This window comes from Marmota flaviventris, chromosome 2 (genome assembly GCF_047511675.1).
Source record: "Marmota flaviventris isolate mMarFla1 chromosome 2, mMarFla1.hap1, whole genome shotgun sequence".
In the NCBI taxonomy this organism is placed as follows: Eukaryota; Metazoa; Chordata; class Mammalia; order Rodentia; family Sciuridae; genus Marmota; species Marmota flaviventris.
In genome coordinates this window covers 96,906,926-96,917,835 of record NC_092499.1, presented here as the reverse complement: position 1 = coordinate 96,917,835, position 10,910 = coordinate 96,906,926, and the positions used below count along the sequence as shown (strand labels likewise).

The 10,910-nt window shown below is 35.8% G+C and overlaps 1 protein-coding gene across 1 annotated transcript in view; it reads left to right on the top strand.

Moving 5' to 3' along the window:
* The first annotated feature begins 3,237 nt into the window (after nucleotides 1–3,237).
* The window catches only part of Secisbp2l (SECIS binding protein 2 like), a 59,264-nt gene continuing 51,591 nt past the window's right edge, over nucleotides 3,238–10,910 (top strand). The window contains exon 1 of the mRNA XM_027925999.2: nucleotides 3,238–3,441. Within this exon, the coding sequence (XP_027781800.2) occupies nucleotides 3,418–3,441 (24 nt within the window). The 5' untranslated portion in view covers nucleotides 3,238–3,417. The remainder of the gene's footprint in view (nucleotides 3,442–10,910) is intronic.

The following is a 10,910-nucleotide window of genomic DNA, read 5'->3' as shown; positions in this document are numbered from 1 at the left end:
AATTATGGTGCATTCAAATGATGCACAATTATGCAGACATTAAAATTAAGTTTTCAAAGACCATTTATTGATATAGAAAAATGATCATGAAAAGTTTTAAAACCTGAATTTTGAAAAGAATTTCATCTACCTAATTAAAGTGATATATACTATGAAAAACAAAACAAAAATAACAACAAAAGAATACAACAGTGTATAAGACAAACATTTGCTGTAAGAAGAGAAGTTTTTAAAATCCTTGGGGGTAATGGTAATATTCTGTGTCTTAATGGAGGCCATTTGAATTACATAGGTGTATGCATTTGTTAAAACTAGAGTTGGTTATGGTTTTTTCCTTTTATTGTAAATTTACACATGATGACATGTATAAACCTTAAATATGTCTGCTGAGTTTTAATAAGTACATGATCACAACTCTGCCTCCTTTCACTGTCAGCAAGTAACCTTGCCTCCCACTTCCTTTAGAGCACAGAAGTCATCAAACAGGCACTCCTCCAACTCTCAGCATCATACCTGTAAATGTATCTGCAGCCATACTTATCTTTTATTTCTTTCCTTCAATTTCAGTGGATTCCAAGTCCCTACTTTCATAGGAGGCCAATCTCTTCTTCTGACTTTTGTATTCTACCTCCTCCAAATTTCTCAGAGGACTTGCTCTATGACATCCTAAAACATGATGTTTTTCTCTTCCTGAAACAACTTTTCTACTACTTCTTTCACCCTTCATAACTCCCACTCCCCTTGTTTAGATGCTATTTATTCAGATGTGCCTTCTCTGACCTTCTCTCTATATACCTATTAAACTTCCTTTTTCATGATATTCACTCACTTCTAATTACTTGTTATAATGTGTGTCTTGCCCATAAGACAAACATGGCCTTTGCCCTCAAAAGTGTCTCCTTAACTGCTGTGTCTCCAGAACTTGGAATAGTACCTGGCACATTAAATACAATAAATATTTGTTGCTAAATGAGATAATTAGTTTTAATTCATTTATATGATCTGTAAAATGAATTATTAATGTCTTCATTTTCTTCATAGATTTAATTTTTTTTTAGAGAGAGAGAGAGAGAGAAAATTTTTTAATATTTATTTTTTTAGTTTTCGGTACAACATCTGTGTTTGTATGTGGTGTTGAGGATTGAATCCGGGCCGCACGCATGCCAGGCGAGCGCGCTACCGCCTGAGCCACATCCCCAGCCCCCATAGATTTAATTTTTAATAACTATTGCTATCCCTTTCAGGATTATATTAATAAATAAGGGCATTACAACGTTGTTTCTATAATAATTATAATTTTGGGGGGAGGGGTACTGGGAATTGAGCTTAGAGGTGCTTTATCAGTGAGCCACATCCCCAGTTCTTTTTTTTTTTTTTTTTTACTTTTTATTTTGAGACACTAAGTTGCTGAAGCTGGCCTTGAACTTGTGATTCTCCTCACCTCAGCTTCCCAAGTAGCTGGGATTATAGGTGTGTGCCACTGTGTCCAGCTTAATGACTATAATTTCTTATGATTCTCTTCTTATAATTTAAGTGAATATCTTATACATAAAAAATACGCTTTGAATAAAGTTCAGTCCTAAAAACCCTATAATGAGAAAGATTCTTGGATATTCTATATTTAAATGTCCTCAGATCATTCCTCAGAAGAAGGAAGAAACCTCAAAGTACTTTAGAAGTAGTATAATACTTTCATAACTGCATTATTATTATGCTTTTATCCATATGGGGGTATTTTATGGCTATTAACCACCAAATTTGGAGTTTGTTGTATCTTTTAATTGTGGAGAATGATCATCTGTTTACATAACTACTCCTTATAAACAGCTTAGTTTTTCTGAGCAATCTTAAATTCATTCAGCATTCATTGAATGATGACTAGGTGTGTAGAAGGCACTAAGGACTTAACATACATTAATTGCACATTTGTAACATTCATGAATATATGTGTAATTTAAATATATATATGCAGATAGATATAGTTATAAATCTTTTGCCTCCTCCTAAATTTAAGTAGAATTAATATAACCAAATGAGAGCTCTTTAGGTACAAGTACAAATCTTTCTCTTAAAAACTGTTTCTATTGCCAGTCTTGATATAAATCTTATTGATATCATATAGCTCCTTTTAACAGGCCAAAATAAAGTATCAACACAATTATAGTCAGGGATTTCACAGATCAGCCTCATTTTGGAGTGTTATTCAAACAAAATCAGACTAACAACCTAGACAAACTGAAAAGGCAATTCCAGTCTTTACTGACATTTCCTGAAGCATGACAGAGCAAATTTCTTACAATTCTCTTCCCCTTTCCAATCATGATTACCTCAGTAGTACCCAAAAAACAGTCACTCTACCCTTTCTTCACTTGGGTCTAATTTAGCTTATTCTGTTTATATTTCTTCTTCCTCGAAGAGCTTACCAGAAAGAAAGAACTCTTCAGGGAGGCTGTGTGTGTATGTTGAATGCTGTATCTGAAGAGATGCCCAGAAGGAACTGACCATCTTTAGGAAGTGGCTAGTTTAAAGGCAAGTTCTGCTTTCAAGGATATACAGATTAAAAGGAATAACCAACACGTGTAGTAGTGAAAGCAGCATACTTGCTGGGTAATATAACACAGATTCTGGATACAATTAGGGTTGTGAGATGGTCAACATCAGACTGGAAGCAAGCCTAGAGGTGGGGCTGGATCTAGATAAGGAATTAATTAATCAATAAATATTTGTGGAGCTTTCTAACAGGGCTTATTATCGATAGCAACCCTACGTAGGCATTTTTCTTGGGCAAGATTCCATTGTTTTCATTTCTTTCTAGTCATGACTGCTTTTATCTAGGTAACACGAAGGATGATATGTACAGTGGACGGCTAAAATCTCTTCTAACATCACTTAGAAGTGGTTTGGATCCTAAAGGGTCTCTGAGGTCCCCGACCACTGGCATCGGGTGTCCTGAGTCCTGAGTGGCCTGACTCTTCTCCGGTTTAAAGTCAGAAGAAGGAGCGTGTCTCGAGGAACCTACTCTTGTGCATATCCATCTGGCTTCAGCCCATAGGCCAGCCAGCGTTCTAGCAGCCCCAGCTCGGGTCATTTACGGCCATTCGGCCCACCTCCGTGCTCTGCCTTCTCCCTCCTCCCTGCCCTTCCGCACTCCTCCATTTCCGACTACGCCTCCGCCTGTTTCGGCCCTCCTCGGCTTCCGTCCCAGATGATCCCTCCCCGAGCTTGCCACCGCCTCCTCCATCTCCCGGAGCTGGAGCCGCCTCCTCGGCCAGTGGCGTAGCCGACTTGGTGTCGCGGATAACTAGATAGTGGTGGAGGTCCGGAGCACAGCCTGGACCTGAGCGGGGGGCCATGGAGAAAGCGGCCCGAGGCGCTCTTTATACCTACTAGAGCAGGCGTGTTGCGGCTGCAGGCGCCATGGACCGAGCCCCAACAGACCAGGTATGCGGGCTTAGGTTGGGCCCGCTTGGCTACGGGTTGAGGGTCGCTGCTGCTTCTCGGGCCAGGCCCGAGCCTCCGAACGTGAGGCCCGGCGGCTGGAGACCTCGGGCTCCTGCGGGAACCCACCCTGTCTCCGGCAGCCCGGCTGCGCCGTGCTCTTCTGCATTGTTGCAGCTGCTGCTCGGGTTCGGGGCTTTCCAGCCCTGCTCTCCCCGGGTCTTGGCCACAGAGGTCGGAGGGCTCCAACTCCTCCCTACCCTCCCGAGAAGCGGGGGTTGTAACTTCCAGTGAACCCCGCTCCTTTGCCTTCAGTTCTGGAATGCGTTTTCAAGGTGGAAAGGCTTTTGAAGGCTTTTCACCTAGGAAGACAGAATGTGCGGTAACTACAGATGAAGAGTGTCATGGGCCCTTTATGTCTGTGTTCAGTTGAGCGAAGCATTGTTTTTGTAGTGGCTTAGGGAAGTATTCTTTTTTAAGCAACGATAGCTATAGTTTCCCCATGTCCTCCTATATAATTATTTTTTTTAAAAAAATGTAATTAGTGTTTTTAAAAAATCAAGCTCATATTTTAAGGGTATAGGAAGATGAGTTCATTTCCAAGGCCGTTTTCATAGTCGCAAAATAGTACCATTAGTGTTCTGTTTTATTTTTAATTGCATCAGATCTATTATCCATGCTAGTAGGTGCTGGGAGGCAGGAACAGTGACAGTGTTAAAAAAAATTATCTAAGGTAATAGTTTTCCCCCCGGTATTTTCCAGTCTTAGGATCGCTTCGAAACGACTTAATTTGATGAAGTCTTAACGTTTATTCACTGTCCATTCCCTCTTCCAAGGTCTTGAACAGGGATATATTAGGCAAATGGATGAAAGAAGAAGAGAGGCTAGTGATTTGCTGTTTAGTTTACAAATTTTTAATTAGCAGTTGAATAAATGAGACAAGATTTCCTAAATTCCTGGTATATGTGTCTGGACCTAGTAAGAGCCAGTTTGACTTTGAAATCGAATTCTTAGTAGGCAAAACACAGCTTCTAAATTGTGCATTTTTTATTTTACACAAACTTTAATTTTTCCAAAAAAAAAAAAAAAAAGCTTTACATGAATCCAACTCTGAAAGCCCCAGAGTTTCATTAAATGGTGCAAGCAAAAAAAAAAAAAAAAATTGATGTGCTCTTTGCAAAAACCCCGGAGTTTTCTTTATATAGCCTGTATCCGATTTAATTTAAGGATTGTTTTTGTTTTTGAAGTTATCAGAAATACCTGAGATTTCAAAGTTCTACTGACCAACAGGAAAATTTCCTTGAATCATTTCCTTGTATGTCACTAATGAAAGGTTCTACATTTTGGTCCTTCACCGAGATGCTAGAACTGTAACCAGTAATGCCACCATATGTATACTTATGGTTCCTTTCATCCTAGAGGAAATGTAATTAACTATTTAGATGGTAACTTTTGACTTAGCTGTTTGTGTGTGATTATCTTAACAGCAGGTGTTATGAGCAATTTATTTAGCTCTTCATTTTTTATCCAACCTTCTTCTAAAGTGTCCAATCTATTAAAGCTTTATAGAAATATAAGATCTAGGGGCGGGGGTAGGGGGAAGTCATGAAGGAGATGAAAGTATTCTGTTGAAGATTTTTTTTTCTTCAGGGTCTCTTGCCTTTTCCCCAACCTAACCGTAAAGACATTAATTTGAATTCTCCCACTTACCTGTATACTCAGAAAACAGATCCAGAAAAGCGATGTGTCTTTGTTTAGTTAATGTATTAGGCAGTCAATTCCAGGATATATGGTTGACCTAGAAAGAGCACACTTCATTTTATATGCATTTTTCTGGGCAGGACTCCATTTTTTCTACCATATTCTCAAAAGGGTCTGTTCTTGAGAAAAAGGGTAAGAACCATTAATTGTAGATGAGGGGCTGAGATTTCTCAGCTTTGTGGAGTTCTTGATTCTTCTCACTATACCATACAGTAATGTGATGGCTTTTTCCAGATTATTTGGAATATACTTTTATGTTCCTACTATTGAAATTATAAATTGGGTACAAATCATTAAAAAGTTTATGTGGGGGCTGGGGTTGTAGCTCAGTGGCAAAGCACTTGCCCAGCATGTGTGAGACACTGGGTTCAATCCTTAGCACCACATAAAATAAACAAATAAAATAAAGGCATGCTGTCCATTTATAACTAAAAAATAAATTTTAAAAAAAGTTTATGTGGTATGTGCTGAATTCCCTTTTATTCCCCCCCCCCCCCTTTTAAACCAGTTTTGGCTTGTAGTGGTGAGCAATTTATAAAGCTTTATTATCTTTAAAGAAATTTCTTTGAGGTATTGGATATTGAACCAGGGCTTCATGCATGCTAAACAAGTGCTCTACCACTGAGCTACACCCCCAGCTAGATGTTTGATTTTTATAAAATAGTACTTAATGGAGACTTTCTGCATTTCATCTTGGTCTAATTAAGTCCTTGGAGTATTCCACAAAAATTACTTTTTAAAAGGTCTAATTATTTTGTGTCTGAGACATTCATGTTGCTGTTCTTGCAGATTTCCTTTTTGTATAAAATGTTTATAAAAAGGTACATTTTGTATAAATCGATCAAGATTATGAAAAGTAACTCATTGAGAGTACAGTGCTAGATGGATAATTTTAATTGCAATAATGACCATTTGAAAGAATGTTATAACTAACTAGAAGAGAATTTGGGGAGTATTCTCTTTTAGCAAAACTGTATTAATCGAAAAGGTAGCTAAATTTTAACTGCTAGAGTTAGATGTTCTAAAAAGGGATGTTACTTGGTATAATTTTATTTTTCTAAAAAGAAAGTTAAGGGATGTGAAGAATAAATCATTGAGTTCATTTTGTTTATAAATGTTTAGTGTCTCTATTTTTAGGAAATTTGGAACAGTGGTTGGAGATTTAATAAATCATGGGCTTAGAAGTGATAGAACACTTGCAGTTCTCTCCCTGACTCTTTCTCTGTTCTCTGGATACTGGGAATGGAACCCAGGGCCTTACACATGCTGGGCAAGCACTTTATCCCTGAAAGACATCCCCATCCCTTTATTTCCCCTCACATTTTTTTTTTTTTTAAGGGTGCATTATAGTTGTACATAATGATGGGATTTGTTGTTATACATTTGTACATGCACACAATATAACAATATAATTTGGCCAATATCACTCCTTCTGTGGTCCCTTCCTCTAGTGAACTCTTGCCTTTCCCCCAGCCTTTTAAAGAACAGTTTTATTTTAAAGACAGGGTCTTACTGAATTGCCCAGGCTGGCCTCAAACTTGCCATTCTCCTGCCTCTGCCTCCTAAATAGGTGGGATTAAAGCCATGTGCTACCATGCTTGGTTCACAGTCTCTTTTGTGTTATTACAAACAATTTAAATGTTGGCCTAATTTTTAGTACATTAATATTAGATAATTTTAAAATAATTTACAGAATTACTGATTTTACTTACATCTTTAATTCTTTTTTTTTTTTTTGAGAGAGAGAATTTTTTAATATTTATTTTTTAGTTTTTGGTGGACACAACATCTTTATTGTATTTTTATGTGGAGCTGAGGATCGAACCCAGCGCCCCGCGCATGCCAGGCGAGCGCACTACCGCTTGAGCCACATCCCCAGCCCATATCTTTAATTTTTAGAAGAACAAATATAATGAATACATGTAATATCATGCTATGTTGTTCACCAATAAGAATACAAAATTGTTTGACTTACAACTGTTCCCTTTAAATAATTTGTACACTTCAAATAATATCAGTACTTCAAACTTGTTGTACAGTTAGTTCTCTGTATCCATAAGTTTTGAATCTAACTTTGGACTGAAAAAATTGGGGAGAAATTTAAGTGTGTACTGAACATGGAGAGACATTTTTCCTTGTCATTATTCCCTAAACTATTTAACAACTATTTACAAAGCATTTACATTGTATTAGGTATTATAAATAACCTAGGGATGGTTTAAAATATACAGGAGAATGTACATAGGTTATATGCAAATGCTTTGCTATTTTATATAAGGGACCTGAGCATCCATGGATTTTAGTATCTGTGGTGAGGATCTTGGAACAAATCCCCTAGGTTATTGAGAGATACTGTATTCTAAGTAAGTTACTACAGAGCATGGTGGCCCATGCCTGTAATACCTGCACCTCCAGAGACCGAGACTGTGAAGTATTCCAAGTTTGAGGCCAGCTCAAACAAGCAAGACCCTGTCTCAAAATAAATAGAAAGGACTAGGGACGTAGCTTAGGATGTAGCTCAGTTGTAAAACTCTTCTGGATTTAATCCTCAGTATTAAATAACTAAGTTACTATAAAATGCTATTATTCAGTAATACTTAAACACTGTATATGGGTATATATGGGTAGATAGGTATAAATAATTGACCTATCTTAATAGATTTAAAAAATACTAGCTGGGTGTTGGTGCATACCTGTAATCTCAGCAACTGGTTAGACTGAGACAGGAGGATTGCAAGTTCAAGACCAGCCTTAGCAACTTAATGGGGCTCTAAGCAACTTAGTGAGACCCTCAAAATAAAAACTAAAAAGCACTGGTGACATCAGTTAAATCCCTGGTCCCCCCCCCCAAAAAAAAAAAAAAAAAACCAACACAAAACTTTTATGATCAGAAAGTAGATAAGTGAATACATGCTCATTTAGAGAAAATACCTGTTTTTAAATTTAAAAAGACATTTTCAAGTCTTAGGTCAGAGAGGAAATAAAAATATAGAATGGGGGCTGGGGTTGTGGCTCAGTGGTAGAGCACTTGCCTAGCATGCATGAGGCATTGGGTTTGATCCCCGGCACCACATAAAAATAAAAACAAATAAAGGTATTGTGTCCATCTACAACTAAAAGAAAATATTTAATATATATATGAAATATATATATTAAAACCTGTAGACATGGATGAAGCTATACTCTGAGGCAAATGCATAGTCATAAAATGCTTTCATTGTTAAACAGTTTAAAAGGAAGATAGAAATTATCCATCCATGGCAAGAAATTAGAAGGAAAGACCCATTAAAACAAGAGAAGATGATAAATATAAAAACAAATTAATAAATTAGATAATCTAAAAACTAATATTAAATCTAGAAAGCTGGTTGTTAGAAGGGTACCATCAAATTTTAACAGGATTAGATTTGCTCTGTTAAGGAAAAGGGCAAAAACGTGAATAAGAATGCAAATGAGCAGTCTGTTAAATACTTTGATTTTTTTTCCTCAGTATTTTCTGAAGTCTTGACAAACTGCACGATGGTTTGGCAAGTGATTTACTTTCAGTATGAGCCAATGCAATCATAAAACATAACCAACAGGTATCTCTTAAACATTAATTCTTTTTCCTTCAGAAGACATTTATTTTATCTTTGTGTATGGGATATAAAATATTTTAACATTTGATGTTTTTACCTTAACATAGAATATGGAGGGTTTCCATGATCATATTTTTTCTGTGGGTGTGTGGTACATATTCTGAAGTTTCGCTGTGGGAGAGTGTCGCATTATGTTCTACTTCAGTTTTAAGTGGGTGTCTTTTTTCTGTTGCTTAATCTGGGAAAATTATTTGCATTCTCTTGGAGGTTCTGTCTCTGAGAAGTTTAGTATGCATTGTCTGCTGATGTGTGTTTCTTAGTAATGTTTGCCCATTTCCCTTAAACTGCTCTAGTGCAGTTCTCTTTCCAGAACATGTGGTCAATGCATATCTGTTGAATTATATAATCTCTTGGTGATCAGAGTGCATTTGTCTAATAATCTCTTCTAAGCAAGGTTTTTATAGTTTAATGTTCTAAAAAAATTTATCGGATTTTTAGATTCACATCAAAGACATTTTATTTATTGACATTTGCTTACATATATACAAAACTAAAAATAAGTGAAACTGCTTAAATATGTGTTCAAAGATAGGTGTCTGAAAATACTTTAATTTTTTATTAATTTGGAAATTTCTGAAAGATAAAGATAATTTTACCATGTAGATAGTTGAAGCAAGCTAGTAGTACAATAATGACTAGACTGTATTCAGTGTAGTTTAGACTTATGCCATATTTATATTTTCTTTTCTTTAAAGAACTCCCTGATATAACATTTCTGATCCCTAAGAGAATAAATAGTTCATGGCAAAAGTAGATACTAAACATGGAAATTCAAACTGAGTAACTTGTCTTATATTTTTAAAACATTTTTCTGACTACTATGCAAAACATTTTTTCTCCATTTGTTCTAATGTCAAAATATTACCAGAATCTGTTTACCTAACATTATCTAAATGGGTTTTATTATATGGAATTTTAAGACTCATTTGGTATGTTACTATTGCTCTTCAGGTCTGAGAATAACAGATGGTGCATTTTGATGTTTTATAAATACTAAAGGCCTCAAAGTCACAATAAACAACTTTTGAGACCATACAGAGCTATAACTATAGGAGAAAGTTTGTCAGTCTGTTCCTACTAGTGACATCTTCTGTTTTTGTGCAGCTGTTGACTATAGCAGCTTCTCTCTCTCTCCACACACGCTCTCTCTCTTTTGCTAAAAACAAAGGGTCATTTCAGTGTTTGTTTTATTGCTGAACACTAGTATCTAGAATTGTCCTTAGAACAAAAACCAGTACAAACTTTAAAGATTTATGCTGTGTATATGTACAGACATTAGTTATAAATTACGCATTTCACTTTTTGAATTTGTTGCTACCAAAGTAATTGATAAATTGGGGATATTTTGGGGAAAAGGGCCCAGGAAAAATGTTATTTAAAAATTCATTTTGTTTCTATGGGTTTTTTTTCACTTCAGATTATTTGGTGTACTCACATTCCCCTTGCTTTAAAAAATGAATATAGTACAGATACTAGTCCAGATTTATAAAACTATTGAGAGAGTTTTCATATGTTAAAAAGAACTTTTTGATTTTTATAAGAAATCCTAAAAATTACATTTTTTAAAACTTTTTTTTAGTTATAGGTGGACACAATATTTTATTTTTATGTGGTGCTGAGGATTGAACCCAGTACCTCACGCATACTAGGTGAGTGCTCTACCTCTGAGCCACAACCCAAGCCTGTAAAAATTACATTTTTAATATAGTTAAAAATGTGAATTAAATTTCTTCCTTTTTTTGCATATGTGTAAATTTCATATAGCAAGTTTTCATTATCTGTGCATCATTATTGGAAGTCAATCTTCTTCCCAAATTGGGGAAACACTTATTAGTTTGATATAGTATACTCTATGCAAATAAATCTTGAGTTCTAATGAATATCACAGTAAGAATTACTAATTTATTAGCATTAGAAGGTGTTTTTTGTCTTATGTTAAAACACAAGGAGCCAACTTAATCTCACAAATATTTGTTATGACTGTAACTACTTCAGGTTTGGTTAATAGTAGAAATATAGACTTTAAAGTTATATCAGGTGGGGAGGAAAGATATTGAATCAATACTGCTATAT